The following is a 24,679-nucleotide window of genomic DNA, read 5'->3' on the forward strand; positions in this document are numbered from 1 at the left end:
CCTCTGGCAATTATTAACCTTAGTCAACTTTTTACAACAGTTTCCTTTATTAATTAGGTTATACTTATTATTTTAGGGCTCTCAAGACTGATGATGGATTATTTGTTAATCCGAAAACGTTTTGTTAATGTGATGTAACCCTTGGTGGAGTCTTTTAAATATATATACCTTTTACAAAAGATCCAGTATATTTTTTGTGGTTTATGGTATACAGCCAGCTACAGGAATTTTATTTTCCTCGTGGATTTTTAGATAAAGGACCCCGCAAACACTCCTTATGGAATAGTGGTCCCGGTCAAATTTAACGAAAGTTTGGTCAATGATACTTCTCGATGTGTAGATTAAAAAAGTCCATGGGACCTAGGTCTAACTACCATTCTCGAGCTACAGCCTTTCGGAAGTTTTTTTTCCTCTGATTCTGGCCTTGGTTTAGAACTAGAACCTTTAGCAATGTAATTGTATAACTTATCACTAACTCAGGTGTAATGTGTAGTGTGTGTGTTGACCCCCTCTGTGGCTCAGTGGTAAGAGCGACTAACCTTTGGATCGAAAGTTCCGAATGGTAGTGAGTTCGAATCTCACCAGGGTCAGAAATTTTTTCATTTATTATATCACAGGATCGGTACTCACCGGAGGGACCGCAGACGTTCGGATACAATTAGCGTCTCTTTGCAAAGATAATGACGTCGACTTTGCAAAGTAACAAGACACTTACTTTCGGAAGTTATTGTGTTCGAGTGCTCGGTTTACGTTACGTGCACTAATTCACGGTCAAGTGGACGAAAATATTTATTATTGGAAGAGGAGAGCCTTATTTTCTTCATACATACTTGAGTTTTGTACTTGTATATGAATTCGTGGTCAAAAATAGATGCATCATATTTTAGTCTTTAGAAAACCTCCGAAAAGTCCTAAGAAAACTACAGAAATACGATATAAAAATGTGCTACTAGAGCGATATTAAAATTATCCTGGTTTCATGAATGTTTCACAGTTATGCAATACCAGCAAAGCTGCAGTTCCGCCTTATCTTTAGAATACTACTGATCTAGGGGGGAATTGGGTAATTCCTCCCGTAACACTATCCAGAACTAAAGAAAAATTTGTCGAAATATAAAAAATACATTAGCTGACATGAAACTTGTTGCGCATATCAGATATAAAAGAAGTAGAGAACATGGACTATCTCAATACAAAAAAAAGTAGGTACTTGGTAGTTCGCAAATGCTAAATATTAATTACAATTATTGTCTACGGAAAAATCGGGTTTTAGTCATCTTTGACTATCTGTACGTTAAGATTTTGCTGATTTCGGTTTTATGCATCATATGTCGTGTTAGCTAACGACCTATCAGGATAATTAACATTGGGTTGATGTCTTGCAAAGCCTAAAAACCATAACACACTTTTTATATTATGAGCACAAGTACCCACAGTCCACAGTTCTCGCACCAGATTGACGGTACAGTAGTACCTGCTAATCGGTTCTTCTGCAGGCTCATCTTTATCAACCGTGTAGAAAATGAATATTTGGCATTTTGTAGCTTGCCGAAACCTAAAAAATATTCGAACTCTTATAAATCCTGGTTCATCCATATTCTTATCGATTTGAAACTCTTTGTCATTGTCTCTAATTCTTTTTTGTTTTATGTAAGACGGTGCCAGTTTAATTTGATATATCTCATTTGTAAGGTCTTTTAGGTATTTTAATTCGAAAACAGGAAAGTTGGCAAAATCATGATTATGAAGTCTTCCCCATTGACCATTTCTTCTAATCAGATTATCAGTCTCAACTCTAGCTTGTACAATATTGGGAATTAATAACCTCTGTAATAATTGTTGAGCAACTTCAACTGTAGCACCATCCATTGTACAATATTTTGTATTAAAAAGTGGTGGACATGGTGGACCTCGGTCTGTTCAAGAATCAGTATCATTCCTTCCTATCCTTCGCCTTGGTTTTCCTAGCCTAGCTTTTGATAGGGTTAGACATAACCAACTGATTAAAGCATTAGAAAAAAGAAGATTAGACCTCAGAGATATAAGAATAACTTCAAACTTATACTATGCCCAAAAAGCAGTAATGAGAATAGAAGACATAACATCAGAAGAAATATAAATACACAGAGGTCTTCGACACTTTCACCAATTTTATTTATTATTATATCAGATGAAGACCTACCGATACTGCTTAATAGATTGATTGTATTAAGTGAACAATATGGATTATCAAAAGAGACGACACAGAGAAGAGAAATCTTAAAAAACGACAAAAATAAAAATAAAAGGTAAAGAAATTAAAGAAGTAGAGAAAGTCATTTATATGCGATTAATCGTGAAAAAAAAAGGAGGATGCACGATAGACATACAAGCAAGAATAACGAAGGCACAATTCGTCTTTAATGCGTATTAAAGGGAAATGCAATAAAATCTGGCAAACAAATGAAATATCAGAAGAAAGAAAATCAATACCTTTGTCAAAAGCATATTACTCTATGGAGGAGAAACTTGAAAGCACGATGAAAGCACAACAAAGATACTTTATAAATAGGTATGTAAGAAAGATTCTAAAAATTTACTGGCCTAATAAAATAACGAATATACAACTATAGAAAAAAAAACAGATCAGTATAATAACAAAGGCCGAAGAAATGGAAATAGAATGGCCATAGTCTAAGGAAAATTGCTAATAACATCACAAGACAAGCAGTCGAATATCAACCTGAGGGGACCAGAAAGGGGGGAAGACCAGATAAGATCTGGAATAAAACAGTAGCCAGAGAACAGAATAGAATCGGCTTGAGATGGGGGAAGTGAGAAACAAAGTAAGAAACAGAGGAGAGTGGAAGGAACTGGTACGCAGATTAACCAGAGAGCAAGCACAACGAAGATGCTATGAGCTGGCCACCAGCCGTCTTACACCACCGGCCAAGAAATGTAGATGCGCTCAATACTCCACTAGGAGTGATGGTCCAAAAGAGAGAATTTGGAAAATCTCAGAGATGGCATAATGGCAAAAAAAAAAAATAATCAAAAAATGATTTTGATGTAAGTAATTATTTTCACTCTGTTACAGTTGTTAAATAAACTAAATAAACTAAATAAACTAAATAAACTAAATAAAATAAATAAAATAAATAAAATAAATAAAATAAAAAATAATAACAACATTAATGAACACATCTATACATAAGAAAGATAGTAAACAAGATCCAAATAACTACAGAGGTATTACCGTAACTAGTACACTAAGTCGAGTGTACGGAAGAATTCTAAAAGCTCTAATATGTGAAGAGTATCATCCATAAGAATCAGAGGAACAAAGCGGCTTTAGGGCAGGTAGATCCACAATAGACAACATTTTCTCAATAACTCAAATAATAGAAAGACGGCTGTCAAGAGCCCAAGAGTTGCATTTACTCATGGTAGATGTAACGAAGGCATATTATGACACGGTCCCCATTCATAGACTATTGGAAGTACTAGAAAAGACCAGCATAAATGTATCTGTTATACAGGCACTCAAAGAACTATATATAAACTCAACATCCAAAAGTAAAAGCGGAAATAAAATATCAAAAATTTCCTGGCCACTATAAGGCAATGATGCTGTATATCGCCAGTATTATTCAATATACATGTATTGATGAAGCCCTTAGATAATGGAAGAAGGAGTGCAATGGAATGGGACTACCGATAGGAGATGCGATACTCTACACGCTGCACTATGCAGATGACCAAGTTGTAATTGCACAGGACAAGAAAGATCTTGAATATATGATAAGGAATCTAATAGAGGAATATAGAAAATGGTGAATACAAAAAAAAAAACATAATATCTATGCGTAGGACGGGAAGCAACGGAGAACCTGGACGTGGAACAGGAGACAATTACAAGCTGCAATGAATACATATATCTGGGAATAAAACTAACCAGTACAGGACGAAACGAAGAAAATATTAAGGAAAGGATAGTAAAGGGAAACAGGTGATAGGAGCCCTGAATTCGGTACTGTGGCAAAAAAATATAAGAACAGAAAATAAAAAAAAACGAATTTACAACACAATATTAAAACCAGTGTTAACCTATGGAGCTGAAGTCTGGCAAATAACCAACAAGTACAAAGATATATTACTAGCAACTAAGATGAATTTGTGGAGAAGGCCAGCAAGAAGATCTAGACTAAAACACATAAGAAACGACGACATTAGACAACAAATGGAAATAGAAAGAACAATCATAGATGACATCGAAAGACAACAGCTAGTTTGGTACGGACACGTAAGACGAATAAACGAAAGGATAATCCCCAAAAAAGTGTTAGAATGGACCCAAACAAAAAAAAACGAAAACGAGGAAGACCAGCAACTACATGGATAAAGGACATCTCCAAGGCGATGTCTGGAAGAAATCTAAGAGTGATTTAGACAATAGGAGTGGCTATTGGGAACGGAAAGGCGTAGAAAAACTGAAAAATACGTGTTCAATCATTTTCAAAAATCTATCCAATGACACCAAACACCAACCCCCACTACACCCCCTGGAGGTGGGGTGGGGGGTAACTTTAAAATCTCAAATGGAAACCCCCAGTTTTTCTTGTAGATTTTAATTTGTTACATAAAAGTAAGCAACTTTTATTCAAGACATTTTTTCGAACTGTGGATAGATGGCGCTATAATTGGGAAAAACAATTTATCCTGATACCATAGGTAAATTAAAGAAATGGTCTAATATCTCACGAAGTACACTTCCAAATGAGAAACTAAAAAACAGATTTTTAGTCTTTTTCGAAAACCTATCGAATAACACCAAACATGACCCTCCAACCCACCCCTGAATGTGGGGTGGGGGTAAATTTAAAATCTTAAATAGCAACCTCCACTTTTTATTACAGATTCGGATCCGTCATGAAAAATTAAGTAACTTATTCGAAACATTTTTTAGAATTGTTAATAGATGGCGCCTTAATTGGAAAAATTCGATTTATTAGCGCCATCTATCAGAAATTTTAAAAAATGTTTCGAATAAATGTTGCTTAATTTTTTATGACGAATCCGAGTATGCAATAAAAAGTGGGGGTTGCTATTTAAGATTTTAAAGTTACCCCCACCCCACACCCAGGGAGTGGGTTGGAGGGTCATGTTTGATGTTATTCGATAGGTTTTCAAAAAAGATTAATAATCTGTTTTTTGGTTTCTCATTTGGAAGTGTATTTCGTGAGATATTAGACCGTTTCTATAATTTACCTATGGTATCAGGATAAATCGTTTTTCCCAATTATAGCGCCATCTATCCACAGTTCGAAAAAACGTCCTGAATAAAAGTTACCTACTTTTACCTAACGAATCCAAATTTGCAAGAAACACTGGGGGTTTCCATTTAAGACGTTAAAGTTACCCCCCACCCCACCTCCAGGGGGTGTAGTGGGGATTGGTGTTTGATGTCATTGGATAGATTTTTGAAAATGATTGAAAACGTATTTTTCAGTTTTTCGATACGATGTTTAGTTCGCGAAATATTCGACCGTTCCACTACTTTTGGGACACTCTATATTTATATACAGTTGTTAAAGAATTCAACATCTACTTTCACGATTTTTATTGATCGGTCAATATCTATTACCCACTGTATAGAGTAAAGACAAGCGAGAAAACACTCTAAAGTCACCAGTGCATCGAAAATTTTAACTTAATTTACTTAATGTATTTTCGGATCTCAATATTTACAGAATTTAATCCCTCTACTTTGAGAACGACCCCTTATTTTGAAATTATTATAAAGCTTCTTTAGCTATCGGGAAATTGCAATATTCCTAGGAAGATTGAAAGTAAGGGTAATGCGAAGAAAACGCGGATTACGCGCCAGCGTTGATTGGCTAATTTCCTCGTTTCCACCACCTTTCCACAGACTCCGTTTTCTTTCGGCTTGATATTTTATGGTATTAAGTAAAATATTTACCGAGGAGTAAAAAAACTAAAGCAAATATTGAACAATTTAATTTAAATTAACTTTCAGCTTTAATTTTTTTTTTTATAATTTAGTAACGCTAAAAATAATTTCTACTCATTGAAAAATAATAAAAAAATTGTATTACATAGGGTGTTTTCAAAGCAAAAAAAGAATGATTTTGATATCACCATGACGTCGTGGATGATGCAATAATAATGTTGAACAAGTTATATCACGCTTCTTTAGAGGTCGGACTAAAGATTAACATCAACAACACGCAAATAATGACTAATCTGGTGCTAAATCGTAATATTGTTGTTGATGGAATGGATATTGAACAGACTGCATCTTATAAGTACTTGGGATATGAAATTCGGTTGGAAAGAGATAACCAGACGTGCGAGCTTCCACGTCGCATAGGATTAGCCTGAGCAGCGTTTGGTAAACTGAGCTATGTATTTAAATCGGACTTACCCATATGCCTGAAAAGGAAAATCTTTGACCAGTGTGTATTACCTGTACTCACTTATGGAGCGGAAACATTAACACTCACAAAAAAGGTAGTGAACAAGATGCCAGTAGCGCCAGATGTTGGGTGTCTCCCTGAGGGACCGAATCCCAAATGAAGAAATACGTTGTAGCAAAAAACAACGGACGCCGTCTAAAGACTCGCGTCGCTAAAGTGATATTGGGAAGGACACGTCGCCAGATTGTCAGACAACCGATGGACAAAACGTATTGTCGAATGGAGGCCACGAGAAGAAGCACTACGGAGCAGAGGACGACCAGCAACCAGATGGGCTGAAGATCTGAAGCGTATTGTCGGCAACTGGATGCAAGCCGCACAAAACAGAGAAAGATGGAAAGAGTTGAGGGAGACCCATGTCCAGCAGTGGACGAGTACGGGTTAATGATGATGATGATCATGGTGACATCATCCCTTTCCATGATGAAGAACTGGTTTACTGCATTTCGATGTGGCTGTACAAGTACGAAAGATGTCGAAAGGTCTTGACGTCCAGTTGAGGTCTTTAGATTCGAAATAATTGAAAAAATCCACATACGGTTGTAGCCGATCGAATATTGAAAGTGAGAGAGATTGTGGAAACCATAAGCATCTTATATGGCTCAGTGGTTTCAATTTTGAATGGTCACTTGGATATGAGAAAGCTTTAGAGAAAGCTTTATGTAAGACGAGTGCCGCGTTTGCTTAAAATCTACCAAATACGCAACCGCGTGACAATTTTGCAACTGATAAGTTTTTGGGCCATGTTCTCGGGGTATGTTAGCGCCAAAGAATTCAAAGGTGGGTTTGTCAGCCAATAAAGCCATGACGATCGTTTTTTTGGGATACACGCGGCATAATCCACATTGACTACCTTCACAAGGGAAAAACAACCAATGTTGAATATTATATCTACTTAGGTCGATTATTGAGAATTGAAAAAAAACTCAGCATTTGACCAAGAAAAAAGTTCTTTCCCACCGAGGGTGTACACATGTTCAGTTCCGAGAATAAGTATTTATTGTAATTCCACTTTACGTAAATAACACAATAACAATTAAGCAGACGAAATGAAAATCGATTATCGATAGGTATCTTAATTATATTTAGTGCCACCCTAAATCAACCATGAAGTTCTTCTTCGTCCTGCATTGCGTTTGCCTGCTATTTTCACTTGAATAATCTTTTTTAGCAACCGATATTTGGGACCTCTCATTAGATGCCAGAAAAAGTCCAGCTATCTCTTCTTGATGCTTTTTATAATCGCAGTAGTCTTGCTGAGACATTCTAGTATTGTGTAGCTTAGAATCTTCTTCATCAAATAAACTCTTAAAATTCTTCTCTTGCACCACATTTCGAGAGCCTCAAGCCGATTTAGTTCAATTTTATTCACAGTCCAGGACTCGACACCATACAGTAAGACCGAGAACACGTAACAGCGAAGTAGTCGGATCCTTAATGCCAATTGTAGGTCTCTGTTACATAATACTTTGGAGATCCTTCTAAAAGCGGCTCTTATTCGGGGGGTTTTATTAAATGATCAAATTACCATAACATAGCACCGGCAATTACTATTTTTATCTGGTCTCTGGTATTGAATTGAACAGATGGCAATTGAATAGATTTATTGTGGGACTTTTTCATTTATTATGTTCCAAAGACTTTTAATAATTTTCGATTCCAAGGAATTCTGCCATATTTATGTTTCAGTTATTCAGTTATCAACAGGACACAAAATTCACTATTTATGTTCAATCGTAAACTCTTTCTTAAAAACAGTGTCAGTAGACACCAGGCGAGGTCTCAAGGAGGGGGCAATTGACTCCATTGATCCCCCCTTAATCGACCGACGGAAATTAAGATAAGGATCGAGAAGGCAAGATCAGCTTTCGTCAAAATAAAAAAATCTTTATCAGCCACCATATAAAATTGGAAATAAAAGTTCGTTTACTAAAATGCTACGTATTCTCCGTTCTTTTATATGGCGTGGAGTCATGGACCTTAACTGAAGCACCACTGAAGAGACTCGAAGTATTTGAGATGTGATGCTATAGACGCATGTTGAGGATTTCCTGGATAGGCAGAGTTACCAACGAAGAAGTTCTACATAGAATGGGTAAAGAGCGCGAACTAGTCGTAACCATAAAACGTCGCAAACTGGAATGCCTGGGCCATATAATGCGCAATGAACAACGATATGACCTACTTCGGGCCATACTTCAAGGTAAAGTGCATGGGAAAAGAGGTCCAGGAGGAAGAATATCCTGGCTGCATAACCTGCGAAAATGGTTAAACTTAACCACTAGCGGACTTTTCAGGGCAGCAGTCAACAAAGTCAGAATAGCCATGTTAGTGTCCAACATCCGTAACGGATAGGCACCATAAGAAGAAGAAGATCCGCCCTTGGATCCGCGCCTGCAAGCCAAGCTAAGCTCGAGCTTGTGACCATCTTTACAAACCTCGTATATGACTAGTATTGCCAGGTCCGATTTGTTTTTACATAAACAAAAACAAATCGGGATTTAGGGTTGTAGATCGGGACAAATAAACAACAATAGTTCAGTAAGTGACCGTTTTGGAGTGTAATTTTCAGAGTAAACTCTGAATTGCATAAAAATCTGGTTTTAGGTTCTACTTACTGTCTATGTCAAAGTTAAACTTGTACCGTTGGTTGCTTTTGCTTGGGGGGTGACAGTTACAGTTACCCCTTCTCGGGGGTAAAAAAACGCGCGTTTAAAGTAAGTCCCAAAATGGATCAACTGACTAGCTCTAAAAAACTTTTGTTCTATATAATTTTTAAACTAAGTCAATACTTTTCGAATAATTTTATCGAAGGAAATATTCTTAGCAAAAATGTAGCTTTTAAAAAAGCAAAAGAAAATGTATGTTCGGAAAGTCTATAAAACCAGTAAAAGCAAAGTTGTAGCTCATCTAAAATACGTTTTTATTTGTTAAATTCCAAATCGAATTTTTCAACTTGAGATAACCAAAAAATTAAGCAATTTTCGGGCAAAACTTATTAAATTTTTTAAAGTGTTTAAAAAATCTTTAATTTTGTTTTATATAAAAGTCTCTAGCATTAAAACTAAGCGAGTTACAATCAAAATAAAGTTGGCCCATTTTTTAAGAAAAAAAAATCATGAAAATCTCCCCCTATTTAGCACCGTAAATAAAATTAATCGTTACCGCTTTACCACTTACTTTATATGTGAATTGTTTATACGATCTGTAAGGTTTACCGGTTGGGAGTGCTTAGTTTTGAAAAAAAATTGTTTTTATAGTAAAAAAAAAATTTCCTACAATATTGGAAAATGCCCTTTTTTCAAAATAATTTAAGAAGTACTAGGGATACTAAAAATCTCAAGGAGTAAAAAGTAAGTAGTAAGTAGTAAGCTTTTATAAATATGTATGATAGATTCATTTCGTTTTTCTGTAAGAGAAAAATTGGTTCAAATGTGGCTATTCGTATTTTGCATACACTCGTGATTAGTGACTCGTTCAGGACCTTTCAATCATGTAAAAAATACATAAGTAAAGTATATTGTTTGTAAAGAGGTAACGATTAATTTCATTTTTTTACCAAAAAAAGAGTCAACTTGATTTTGAGCGTAACTCGCTTAGTTTTGATGCTAGAAACTTTTTTAAAACATAAAAATAAAGCTTTATTAAAAGAGTCTTAATTGGTTTTTCCCGAACAGTGCTTCATTTCTTGGTTGTTTCACGTTGAAATATTTGATTTGGAATTTGACGAATAAGAAAGTATTTCTCATGAGCTACAACTTTGCCTTTGCTGGGTCTATAGACTTTACGAGTTCACAATTTTTTTCAATTTTTTATATTATGCTACATTCTTGCTAAGAATATTTTTTCGATCAAATACTTACTTTTTGAGTTATTTGTAAAAATTGCCTGAAAACGTGATTTTTTTGGCTAAAAATAAACATTTTCAATCGTAAATATCTTGAAAAGTATTAACTAAGTGAAAATTCTATAGAACTAAAATTACTCAGAATTAGTCAATTTATCCATCTCCGGACTTATTTTAAACGCTCGGTTTTTCACCACCAACTAGGGGTGACTGTCACCCCCCGAGTAAAAGCAACCAACGGCACAAGCCGTCCAAATTTTCATGCAGTTCTGAGTTGATTCTGAAAATTACACGGTATCGCCGTACTTCCCGTTCATTTGCTGGACTACAAGGTGTTTCTATAATCTGTATTTTTAATCCTAGATAATAATAATCAGACGAAATTACAAAAAAAATCGTAAATTAAGTAAATTATTTATGTTTCATTAAAATTATATTTTTCATTCGATTTTGCCGCTTTTAGGAGTGCCTTGTTTTTATAACATAGTTATAAAATTCACTGCAAGTTCTGATATTGGTTTTCATGGGTGAAAATCGGGATATTAAGTGTCCTGATCAGGTACAAATCGGTACGCGTCCCCAGACCCCTGAAAATCGGGACTTCCCGCGCAAATAGGGACACCTGGCGACGCTATATATGACTGATACACCACAACAATAATTTCACTATATGTAAGTAAGCTCTTTATATTTTGTTATAGTAGGGGAGCCCAAGCGGGGATTTTTGCAGTTACTCGAGCGCGTCAGATTATCATATGGGGAGAAACTTTGTGCCCTGCAAATATACCTCTACCATATATTGGCTCTTAACACAGGGGAGTTCGTTAAGGTGGCCCGAAAAAAAATCTAACCTTAAAAATACTCGAAATTGTCAGATTAAGATAAGGTAATTTAAGTACATGCAAAAGAATGTATATTTCAAAAACCTGACGATTTGAGCGGGGCGTAAGGAAATGGACGAGTTAAAAACTTTCACAAAAAAAAGCGAATAATTCGCGAAATGAACATTAGATCGGAAAACTAAAAAATACGTCTTCAATACATTTTCAAAAACCTATCGAGTGATACCCAACATGACCCCCACGGAGAGGGGTGGGGGGTAAATTGTAAATTTTAAATACAAACCCCGCGATATTTCGCAAAATAAACATCAGATCGAAAAACTACAAAATATTGAATATTTTTGGAAAATATATCGAATGGTACTAAACACGACCCCCCACGAAGGTGGGGTGGGGGTTACTTTAAAATCTTAAATAGGAGCCCCAAATTTTTGTTTCAGATTTATAATTTTACGCAAAAATAAGCAACATTTATTCGAAACCTTTTTTTCTAACTATGGATAGATGGCGCTAAAATCGAAAAAAATGATTGTTGAAAATAGAAAATTAAATTAAAAAATGGCAAGCGCCCACTAAAATGGAAAACTTTACTTAATTTTTTTTGGTTTTAGGACTTACTCTTCACAATCCAATAGGTCCCCAAAGCGCTGCTCGAGTGACTGCACATTTACCATACTTTGCTCCCCTACTATTATATTGTTATACAAAATTTTCCAGAATATTTTAATTTAATATAAATCTTATGATTTTGAAAATTTATATTTTCAGAGAAGAATTTTATTTAGAAGACCCAATAAGAATTTGTTAGATCTTCTAAATAAAATATTGGTTTGGCGAGTTGCTTACTAAGGGGATTTCCATCTAACAGATCTATTATACTTTGGCACGGATTCACGAGATGCATTAAACATGGACGTTAAACTATTCTGTGCAATGCGAAAAGTTTAAAAGGAAACGTCACTCACTCTAACGAATTGGGCCAAACATGAGCTTGGACTTAATAATGGAATAAATCAACGAACTTGTTTATCACATTTAAAGTTTACGTTCTTAGATGTTGTTTGCCTGATCTTAAAACGAATTTGTAAAGAGCTATTGAAAATGAAGTAATACAACCACCCCACAATCCCTTGTTTAAGATAATTTGCTTCTCTTCGTATTATGAAACTTCGGTAAACCAACTTTGTATGATGATGTATACTTGTCTTTTAAGCTTAAGTTATTTTATCTTCGCTCTTAGAAAAACGTTTAATACCTTTCCGGTAGCAATTTTATTTATGAAATTGAATTAAAGGAAAATAAAGTTAAACAAGTTTACTTAGACACATCAATCAGTTTGAATTAATCCATTCAAACATTTAAAACTATTTTAAAATATTCTTAATTTAGTAATAAAAATGTAACTCAAATTTTGAGATATCACAACAGTGTAGTGTTTCGTGTACATAAAAGCATACATGCAAACACCAGGCACCCTTTTACACATCAGAGCAAATTAAGGCGAGGACCAAGTAACATCTCTGTTATGGTACGGGAGCAGGGTATGCTAAATGTGCAGTCACTCGAGCGCTGTGGGGACCTATTGGGATGTGAAGAGTAGGTTCTAAAACCAAAAAAAGTTAAGTATAGTTTTCCATTTTAGTGGGGACTTTCCATTTTCACCCACCTAAGTGGTGGGTCGTGTTTGGTGCCATTCGATAGATTTTTCAAAAATATTGAATAAGTGTATTTCCCAGTTGTTCGATCAGGTGCGGGAGCACGCCAAATAGAATTCTATTTTAGTGACGTCATGTTGCCTAGCAACCGTCGATTCTCCCATTATGAAATTCTATTTTGTGACGTCAACAAAATAGAATTCTATTTGGCCTGCTCTGGGCCCTGATGTTCATTTCGCGAAATAACGCGGTATTCGTATTTAAAATATTAAATTACCCCCCACCCCTCTCCGTGGGAAGTCGTGTTTGGTATCATTTGATAGATTTTTGAAAAATATTAGTACGTATAGTCCTGTCGCCAGTGGAGGTACAACGGCCTCCTTAATTCAGATGGACTTATCCAAGTTTTTTTTATGTATTTTGACCCGTAAAACACGAATTTTTTGGGTAACAGTCGCTTTCGATATCGATAAGATTGTTATAAACAAAAAACTTGAGGAATCACATAACAGCGATTTTTCACAAAACAAAACAATATTTTGTATTTTTTGAGTCATTCTAAGCAAAAAATGTTTTTAAAAGTTTTTTCGTAGGATGCATAGTTTTCGACATAAATGCGGTTGAACATTAAAAAAATCGAAAAATGGCAATTTTTGAACCCGAATAACTTTTGATTGAAAAATAAAATAGCAATTCTGCTTACCTTATTTGAAAGTTCAAGTCAAATTCTATCGGTTTTGATTACTTTCATTGCTAAAGATTAATTTTTTTATTGTTAAACAAAGCTATAAACACATAGTGATTGAATGATGTTTTCAATGCATTTCTCATTTGAAATCGAACGGGTAGGCGCGCATTCAGACAGTTTCTACTTATATTACGTACATTAAAACGCATGCATTGGGCACGGGAAACATTATGTGTTTATGGCTTTGTTTAACAAATAAAAACTTAATCTTTAGCAATGCAAATAATCAAAACCGATAGAATTTTACTTGAACTTTCAAATGCAGTAAGCAGAATTGCAATTTTATTTTTTAATCAAAAGTTACTCGGGTTCAAAAATTGCACTTTTTCGATTTTTTGAAAGTTCAACCGCGTTTATCTCGAAAACTATGCATCCTACGAAAAAACTTGTAAGACCATTTTTTGCTGAGAATCACCCAAAAAATACAAAAAAATGTTTTGTTTTGCGAAAAATCGCTGTTATGTGATTCCTCAAGTTCTTTGTTTATAACAATCTTATCGACATCCGGATCGACTGTTACCCAAAAAATTCGTGTTCTACGGGTTAAAATACATAAAAAAACTTAAGTAAGTCCATCTGAATTAAGGAGGCCGTTGTACCCCCCTTGGGGCGGTTTAATTAAGGACTAGTAGTTTTTGGATCTGTCATTCATTTTGCGAAATATTCGTTTTTTTTTGTGAAACTTTGGAACAAACCCATTTCCTTACGCCCCTCTCAAATCGTCAGATTTTTGAAATGTACACTGTTTTGCATGTACTTCACTTACCTTATCTTAATCTGACGATTTCGAGTATTTCTAAGGATAAATTTTTTTTCGGCCCCCCCTTAACGAACTCACTCCCCTGCATTAAGAGCCAATATATGGTAGAGGTACATTTACAGGGTACAAGGTTTCTCTCCATGTAATAATCTGAAGCTCTCGAGTAACTGCAAAAATCCCCGCTGGGGCTACCCTACCATTAGCAGACATTCTCAAAAATCCGTCAAAGGTTGACTATATTCACATTTACAAAGTAGTGTTCTGTAATCTGTCAAAGATTCTCCCTCTTTTGTATAAGAACAATTATTGATTAAAAGTTTTGTAGTGGCCTTTTTGTGTAAAAAATGACCAGAAAGTGTTAAAAGATCGCATTTTTTTGGTAGCCTTAGATATTAGGATTGCAATAACTTCACATCTGTAAATTCAGGGTCTGTGTTAATAGTGATTTGGATGCAGAAAAGTGTACAGACATTCGAAAGACTTATAGTAAATAGTAACATTGTAGCTCTAGGATTTTTTTATGTTCATTTTCTTTCTAATTATGTTCTAGTTTTGTCTAATGGTTTTTTTTTGTATTTCTCTATCATAATAATATATCTCTTTTCTAGCATGTTTGTTTTTATGGAAACTAAGACCTAGTTTTTTACGTACCAAAGAAAAATATAGCAGTTATTATTTTACCGACTGAACATAACGATGACAAAATACGTGGACAAGAAACAGATAAAATATCCGATATTATATGTATATTAACCTAAAACAAAAAAGGGCGCAGTTCATACAAGATATAAATTGGAAAAACAGTTCACAACTACAATAAAAAGTAACCGGTGGCCGATGGCAATATTTTTCATCTGCTGAACATTGGTAGCATCAGCCTTAGGTAACCTGAAGATTAACGCAACTTATATTTAAGAATAAGCATATGGATCAAAACAGGATGATTTAGGATTGTGAAATGCATAAAAGAATTTGAAGTTCATTTTGTTGTTTGAGTTAACCATGTCATTCTACCGATTGTGCGTATGGATCACAAACAGAATTTAAGGGTTAAAATGTGTGGAAAATGAAGACCAAAATGTTGAGAACAGTTGTACCCCACTTGGTATTTAATGTTTAATAAAGTTTTTGACCATGGGTTTATGCAGATTAAAAATATATTTCTTTGTTGCAAAGAGAGGAATAATAATCATGTTCTTTGAGCATTTTAGATGTCTACATTATTTACTAATGAATAAAAATAAACCGTACTTTCCAAAATAACAAATAAAATATATTAAATAAATCTCCTTTTAAGTGCCTAATAAAATAGCTTGAACTAACCTTATGAATGCTATCTACCAGTTTAATAAGTTCTTCTGTCTCCATGTTGCTGCCTTAAATCGAACTTAATACATAACAATTCACTGAGCAAACACTAAGAATCACTTTAATTGTATTTGATCCTTTCTACTAGACTGTTGTTTCGAAAGAGTGAAGAACAAACTTGGCTGCTTTTAGAATTGTTAGCATAGCGCTCGCTTAATAAACAGTGTCTGTCTACTTTTGAAATTACCAATTTGAACGAAGGCGAAGCAAACCTGAGAAAAGACAAAGACAAAGGATGGTGATAGACCTGGTAAATCATTTATCTGAAAGATATATGCCCGGTTGCACCAACAGATCTTAAGCTTAAGATATGCCTTAAGCTCAACTTACGAACCATAGGTGTTACACCGTTGAGTCTTAGATCAATTTTCAACTTGTCACAATGGAGTGCCATGTGAATTTGATCGATAAGAATAGAAAATTATGGTGCAAAGTAAGTGAGACTTAAAGCGGCCCTAAATATAAGCTGAGCTGGGTTATTCTGTAGCTTAAGTTTAGTTGGTGCAACCAGGCAATAGAGTAAGTATTGATAACTTTTTTACCAGTACCCGATAAGCTTTTATATAAAAATATAACCTTGTTAAGAACACTGCGCAAAAGAAAACCCTATATTCTAAAAGAATTACATCCAGGAAAACAGGAAAAAGTCTTTTCAAGCAGGCTTGCATTTATGAATAATAAAACCTACTATCTTATTCCAAAATAAAAATCTAGCAGTATTCTTTTATCCACAGAACATAACGATGAAAAATAAGTGGAGAAGAGACACATTACAAAACGGATATTATATTACACTACAGTAAAACACAAAGTACAGTGGATACAGCAGATAAATTGGCAAGAGTTTTGACTTCAGTTCAGTTCTGTGTTTGACCCAACAACGGCTTTTGTAAGTATTCTGCTAGATTCTTTTTTGGTTGTAATAATGAGTTGTGGATTTTTCTCTTATAGGAAAAACGTCGATTAGGTCGCGGCGAATGGCTATATTTTAAGTTTTCCTGTCGGCATTTTAAGTTGCCTAAATTAGTCTAGTAAAATAAAATTACATTACATGTAAATCAAAATGTAAATTCGTACAGGTTAAAATAAATTTTATATCAAAGTTTAGGTGGGTACAAAAGGTATTTTCAAGAAAGTATCCAAATCATACAAGGGGATCATTATTTAAATAATTAAAAAGCGGTCATTTTTGCAACAAAATGACTTTTTTAACGGCTGAGGTCATTCAGTTACTAATGAAGGTATATAGGATTGTTTTCTGCAAAGTTGAAGGATAAATCTTTCACATAAGACTTACTAAATTAAATTTGACCCCCTATTTATTTAAATAATTATACATAAAACTTTAAAAACAAATTTGCAAAAATTATTTTTAGCATTTTAAATAAGCACTATAAAATATCTTATTTTACAGGACAAGTTGCGCTATGTTATCAGTATCAATTAAAAAAAATTGGTCCAAAAATATTTAATATTTTTTGAGATATTAAATTTGTTTATTAAATGTTACTGTATTTTCAATTGCAAAAACGCGGTTGTTGCCAAAGAAATATTCACCTGTATTAAATCTTATTATTTTTATTTTTATGTATGTTTTCGATAAATGTATTGATAAATTAAAATTTAACTTAAACTTCCCCCTAAAATGGCCTTTGAAAATTATTCAAATTTGTTTATAATTTGTTTTTTTTTTAATAACGTCGCGGAGATTAAATATTTTGAAATGCCGTTTTGATAATTGCGTTCATGGGAATTTTTCACTAATTAACAAATTTTTTTGTCTTTTTTTCCTCTTCTTTTTTTTTCTTGGGGTTATATTACTACGGGCCCTTTTAGGGTTAAGTTTCATTAAGAATGTCGAATCTCTAAGTTGTAGATTCTAGACCTAACAATATTAAGATTTAACTAAAATCACTTAAATAAAATGTGGCTACTTACTGAGTTACAGGGTGTTTTATTTAAAAATTTAAAAATTATTTTTACCAAGTATTTTTACCAAGTGGGTACTATACAGTCTACTAAACTGCGATAAATAAAAGTTGCTAGCTACTACCAGAGGCGTACGACAGGGGATAGTTAATGGTTGACCCTACCCAAATTCTACGCCACTGAGGGAATTACTATTTTAGCGAAATTTTTCGATTCTCCAATACTTTCTATGTAAATAATATACTCTTTACTGGTAACGATTAAGTCATTAGATTTCGAGATATTGGACATTAAAAATGAAACGGCATATTTATTTTGATTCATTCATTCATTCATTCATTTTAAACTTCCAATATCTCTCAAACTGATGACTTTATCGATACCAATAAAGTTGTTTACATATAAAGTATTGGAGAATCGAAAAATTTCGCTAAAATAGTAATTCACTCAGTGGCGTAGAATTTGGGAAGGGTCAATCATTCACTATCCCCTGTCGTACGCCTCTGGCACTAGCTAGAAACGTTTATTAATCACAATTTAGTAGGGTGTAAAATAGCCACACTTTCTGCCAAGTATGATAAGGATACGTCAAATAGTTTTAAAGTACTTGGTAACAATAATTTTTAAATTTTTAAATATAACACCCTGTAACTCAGTAAGTAGCCACATTTTAATTATTTAAACAATGATCCCCTTGTATGATTTGGATACTTTCTTGAAAATATCTTTTGTACCCACCTAAACTTTGATATAAAATTTGTTTTAACCTGTACGAATTTACATTTTGACTTTTTTTTATTTTATTAGGCTAAATGTATTTTATGGATTTGGCTGCTACCGGTATTTTTTTGGAATTTTGGATATTGTACATTATTTTTCCCTAATAGACAAGGCGAAACCGGCGGGTTCGTTGGAAAAAATATTCCCATGAGATTTTTTTGCATAATCATATTCGTGAGACATCCCAGAATAAGGCTCAAGAAGTCGCCCACGTGAAAAGTGGGCCAAATTTTTTTTCATTTCTTTTTAACCAAATTGCAAAAATCAATATTTTCGGCCCCAGCACATTTTTTTAAGGTTTCTTGGACCATTCTGGACAAAAAGGTCTCCTATAATTTTTCTCTAAAGTTGCTCGTTTTCGAGTTATAAGCAGTTTAAAATTGAAAAAACGAAAAATGGCGATTTTTAAGGCTCAATAACTCGGTTAAAAATTATCATTACGAAATTCAGAAAGGGACCAAATCAATTATTAAAGCCTCCACTATATGATCCTGAAGAAATTTGTGTCATTAATTTATTATTAAGCTGTTATTTTTAATTATTAATAATGAGCCGTAAGATCGTATTGACGCGGCTGTAACTGTGAGTGCGAGTAAGATGCACCATTGACTGCCGGAATGGCATCTCTCTCGCACTCATCATTGTCGGCCGCCTAATACGTGCATGGCGCTCATTTTTACTTAAAAGTAACAGCTTAGTGATAAAATAATGACAAAACTTTCCTCAGGATTTTGTAGGGCGGGCTTTAAACTTTTATTTGATAACTTTCTGACTTTCATAATAATAACTTTTAACCGAGTTATTAAGCCTTAAAAATCGTCATTTTTCGTTTTTTTCAATTTTAAATTACTTATAACTCGAAAACGAGTAACTTTAGAGAAAAATTATAAGAGACCTTTTTTGTCTAGAATGGTCCAAAAAATCTGAAAAAAAAAATGGCTTCGGGCCGAAAATATTGATTTTTGCAATTTGATTAAAAAAATTGGAAAAAAAATTTGGCCTACTTTTCACGTGGGCGACTTCTTAAACCTTAATCTGAGATGTTTCACGAATATGATTATGCAAAAAAATCTCATGGGAATATTTTTTCGAACGAACCCGCCGTTTTCGCCTTGTCTATAATAATATTGTAGTTGTGTACATTTCTTAATTTACGCGTAAATACGTTTTTATTATTTACCAATTAATAAACATAAACTGTATGTACTTTTCAAAACAGACAAAATATATTAAATAAATCTTCCTCTAAGTACCCAATAAAATAGTTTAGAACTAACCTTATAAATACCATCTACCAGTTTAATAAGTTCTTCTCTGTCTCCATTTTGCTGCCTTAAATCGAACTTAATACATAACAATTCGCTGAGCAAACACTAAGAATCAATTTAGTTGTATTTGATCCTTTCTACTAGACTGTGGTTTCGAAAGAGTGAAGAACAAACTTGGCTGCTTTTAGAATTGTTAGCACCGCGCTCGCTTAATCAACAGTGTCTGTCTCGTTTTGAAATTGTCAATTTGAGCGAAGGCAAAGTAAACCTGAGAAAGGCCAAGGCAAAGGATGATAGACCTGGTAAATAATTTATCTGCAGGATATGGAATAACTGGGCACTGATAACTTTTTTAGCAGCGTTGAGTTAACCGATAAGCTTTTAGATAAAAATATAACCTTGGGAGGAACAATCCGCAAAAATAAACCCTATATTCTGAAAGAATTACTTTCAGCAACACAAAAGCAAGACTTTTCAAGCATGTTTGCTTTTATGAAAACTAAAACCTAGTTTCTTACGTACCAAAGAAAAATGTAGCAGTTATTCTTTTATCGACTGAACATATCGATGATAAAATAAGTGTCAATTGTTAAATACATATTAAAAAAGTGGTATTGCGTGCCAGCTGATTTAGTTTGAAGACAAGTTGGAACAAAAAGAAACTGTACAAGGTGCTTGTGGACTGAAAGGGGTTATAGACTGCCTCCAATTAAATCCGATTTTTAATGCCGATCATTGAAGTTTGTTAGAGTTTAAAGATGCATTCGAAGCTTTAATTCATAATAACAAAAATCTTTTAGGGTTGTGAAATGCATAGAAGAATTTGAAGTGCATAAACTGTCCATTATGCTGTTTGAGTTAACTATGTCATGCTACCGATTGTGCATATGGATCAAAAGAAGAATTTAATCATTTGCGGAAAATGAAGAAAAGCTGTTAAGCACAGTTGCACCACATAGTTCAGAGAAATAAGGAAAAAAAATAGCCTGTTGGTGACACAACCCCCTCCAGGCCGAAACCAAATTTTTTGAGTAATATGGACATCTATAATAATAACCTATATATTTCCTGCAGCCGATTTTGATGATATACATAGTTATAAACAAATGAAGATCAAAAAACGGTAAATTTTCGCTTTTTTCGTCTATTACTAAGAAAATAGTCATTTTAAACAAATTTGAGAGTAAGAAACTCATAAACGGTATAAAAAACTTCAATATGGCGTTTGCTTAATATGTCTATCCTTATTGGTTGCTTAGAAAATTGCAAAATAAATCATAAATTTTGAGTTTTTATAAATATTTATAACTTATGTAAAAATTAACTTAGAACCTTCTTGTTACACGGAATGCTGAGACTTATGGTGCTTAATTCATACCCTAAATTTCGAAGAAATTGGTCAAATAGTTTAAAAGTTATTTAATTTGTTTATCCCAAATTTATTTTTTTTGCAACACTGTAAGTCAGAAAATGATGAAGCTAAAGTAATACTTTGGATAGTTTATGGAAGAAGGAAATTTACAGTATTAATTTAATTAAAAAAAATGACAAAAAATAATTATAAATATTGCAAAATAATTTTGCAAAAACATGTGAATTAAATAAATGGGGGGGCTAACTTTGTCCCTAATTGTCCTAGGACAGTTGTTTTTCTTTCTAAATGTGTATAAAAATTCAGTCTTTCTAAATATGAAAAAATAATTTTTCTACAGGTAACGGTTAAAAAGTTATTCTAATTGTTTATAAGTAAGCAAAAAATCGACATGTTTTTTCAAAATAATTTTACACTGTTTAAAATTATTTTTTGTCATTTATTTTTAATAATGGTAATAGTATAAATGTTCTTCTTTCATAAACTGTCCGAAGTATGATTGTAGCCTCATAATTTTCTGACTTGTAGTGTTGCAAAAAAAATGAATTTGGGATAAACAAATTAAATAACTTTTAAACTATTTGACCAATTGCTTTGAAATTTAAAATATAATTTAAGTACAAGAAGTATCAGCATTCCATGTAATAAGAAGGTTCTAAGTTAATTTTTACATAAGTTATGAATATTTTTAAAAACTCAAAATTTATGATTTATTTTGCAATTTTTTAAGCAACCAATAAGGATGGACATATTCAGTGAACGCCATATTGAAGTTTTTTATACGATTTATGAGTTTCTTACACTTAAATTTGTTTAAAGTGCTTAACTTTTTGGTAATAGACGAAAAAAGCGAAAATTTAGCGTTTCTTGATCTTCATTTGTTTATAACTATGTATATCATCAAAATCGGCTGCAGGAAACATATAGGTTAATAACATAGATGTCCATACTACTCAAAAAATTTGGTTTCGGCCTGGAGGGGGATGTGTCACGAGAAAAATCTTATTTCTCTGGACTAACACTTGATATTTAATGTACGTGTTTGGCCACCGGTTTATGTTGGTTAAAAAATATATTTTTTTGGTAAAAAGGGCAGAATACTAAGGATGCCTTTTTTCTTTGTAGATGTGTATATTTGTTAATTTCCCCTACACACATTTTTATTATTTATTAATGTATAAAAAGAAACCGTACTTTTCAAAACAGATTACATAAATCTCCTTTTCCTAAACTATCTAATAGAATAGTTAGAACTGACCTTATAAATGCCATCTACCAATTTAATAAGTTCTTCTGTCTCCATTTTGCTGCCTTAAATCGAACTTTTTTTTTGCTTTAAGGTAAAACCCACACAGCCAGATACAAATTTTGTAAAAGAGAGTGCAAGGATTTGACACAAGGATTACACTCTTCTCGCCCAGGGGCCGATCAGGGCAAATCGAACTTAATACATACCAATTCACTGAGCAAACACTAAGAATCACTTTAATTGTATTTGATCCTTTCTACTAGACTGTGGTTTCGAAAGAGTGAAGAACAAACTTGGCTGCTTTTAGAATTGTTAGCACAGCGCTCGCTTAATCAACAGTGTCTGTCTCGTTTTGAAATTGTCAATTTAAGCGAAGGCAAAGTAAACCTGAGAAAGGCCAAGGCAAAGGATGGTGATAGACTTGGTAAATCATTTATCTGCAGGATATGGAATAACTGGGGACTGATAACTTTTTTTAGCAGCGTTGAGTTAGCCGATAAGCTTTTAGATAAAAATATAACCTTGGGAGGAACAATGCGCAAAAATAAACCCTATATTCTGAAAGAATTACTTTCAGCAACACATAAGCAAAACTTTTCAAGCATGTTTGCTTTTATAAAAACTAAAACCTAGTTTCTTACGTACCAAAGAAAATGTAGCAGTTATTCTTTTATCGACTGAACATAACGATGATAAAATGTGTCAATTGTTAAATACATATTAAAACAGTGGTATTGCGTGCCAGGTGATTTAGTTCTAAGACAAATTGGAACAAAAAGAAACTGTACAAGGTGCTTGTGGACTGGAAGGGGTTAGACTGCCTCCAATTAAACCCTATTTTTAATGCCGATCATTGAAGGTTGTTAGAGTTTAGAGATGCATTCGAAGCTTCAATTCATAATAACAAAAATCTTTTAGGGTTGTGAAATACATATAAGAATTTGAAGTGCATAATCTGTCCATTAGGTTGTTTGAGTTAACCATGTCACGCTACCTATTGTGCATATGGATCAAAAGCAGAATTTAATGATTTGCGGAAAATGAAAAAAAAAACTGTTAAGTACAGTTCCACCCCACTTGATATTTAATGTATGTGTTTGACCACCGGTTTATATAGGTTAAAAAATATATTCTTTTTGGTAAAAAGAGCAGAATACTAATGATGCCTTTCTTCATTGTAGATGTGTATATTTCTTAATTTTCCCGTAAATACATTTTTATTATTTATTAATGAAAAAAAATAAATAAACCGTACTTTTCAAAACAGATTAAATAAATCTCCTTTTCCTAAAGTATCTAATAAAATAGTTTGAACTAACCTTATGAATGCCATCTACCAGTTCAATAAGTTCTTCTATCTCCATTTTGCTGTCTTAAATCAAACTTAATACATAACAATTCACTGAGCAAACACTAAGAATCACTTTAATTATATTTGATCCTTTCTACTAGACTGTTGTTTCGAAAGAGTGAAGAACAAACTTGGCTGCTTTTAGAATTGTTAGCACAGCGCTCGCTTAATCAACAGTGTCTGTCTACTTTTGAAATTGTCAATTTAAGCGAAGGCAAAGTAAACCTGAGAAAGGCCGAGGCAAAGGATGGTGATAGACTTGGTAAATCATTTATCTGCAGAATATGGAATAACTGGGCACTGATAACTTTTTTAGCAGCGTTGAGTTAGCCGATAAGCTTTTAGATAAAAATATAATCTTGGGAGGAACAATGCGCAAAAATAAACCCTATATTCTGAAAGAATTACTTTCAGCAACACATAAGCAAGACTTTTCAAGCATGTTTGTTTTTATGAAAACTAAAACCAAGTTTCTTACGTACCAAAGGAAATTGTAGCAGTTATTTTTTTTTATCGACTGAACATAACGATGTTAAAATAAGTGTCAATTGTTAAATGCATAATAAAAAATTGGTATTGCGAGCCAGGTGATTTTAGTTCTAAGACAAATTGGAACAAAAAGAAACTGTACAAGGTGCTTGTGGACTGGAAGGGGTTAGACTGCCTCCAATTAAACCCTATTTTTAATGCCGATCATTGAAGTTTGTTAGAGTTTAAAGATACATTCGAAGCTTTTATTCATAATAACAAAAATCTTTTAGGGTTGTGAAATGCATAGAAGAATTTGAAGTGCATAAACTATCCGGTATGTGGTTTGAGTTAACCATGTCACGCTACCGATTGTGCATACGGATCAAAAGCAGAATTTAATGATTTGCGGAAAATGAAGAAAAAAACTGTTAAGTACAGTTGCACCCCACTTCATATTTCTGTGGTACTAAGAAAACCCGATATGTCAAAAATTATCGATTTTTCGTTTATAATGCCAATATGTATATTGATCAATGAAGAATATGATGGCAAAACCCAACATG

At 33.5% G+C, this 24,679-nt stretch overlaps 1 protein-coding gene across 3 annotated transcripts in view; it reads right to left on the minus strand.

Annotated features, from left to right (window-relative positions):
* LOC114327276 (uncharacterized) overlaps positions 1 to 24,679 on the minus strand; it is a 758,694-nt gene that overhangs the window by 643,824 nt on the left and 90,191 nt on the right. Inside the window, exon 1 of one of the 3 annotated variants that reach the window (XM_050643571.1) lies at positions 22,304 to 22,370. The exons of 1 other annotated variant lie outside the window; for it this stretch is intronic. In XM_050643571.1, the coding sequence (XP_050499528.1) occupies positions 22,304 to 22,348 (45 nt within the window). In that variant the 5' untranslated portion in view covers positions 22,349 to 22,370. Of the gene's footprint in view, positions 1 to 15,651; positions 15,849 to 22,303; positions 22,371 to 24,679 lie in introns of those variants that run through there. One more of the 3 variants, XM_050643572.1, reaches the window with a different exon arrangement.

The sequence above is a fragment of the Diabrotica virgifera genome, chromosome 2 (assembly GCF_917563875.1).
Source record: "Diabrotica virgifera virgifera chromosome 2, PGI_DIABVI_V3a".
In the NCBI taxonomy this organism is placed as follows: Eukaryota; Metazoa; Arthropoda; class Insecta; order Coleoptera; family Chrysomelidae; genus Diabrotica; species Diabrotica virgifera.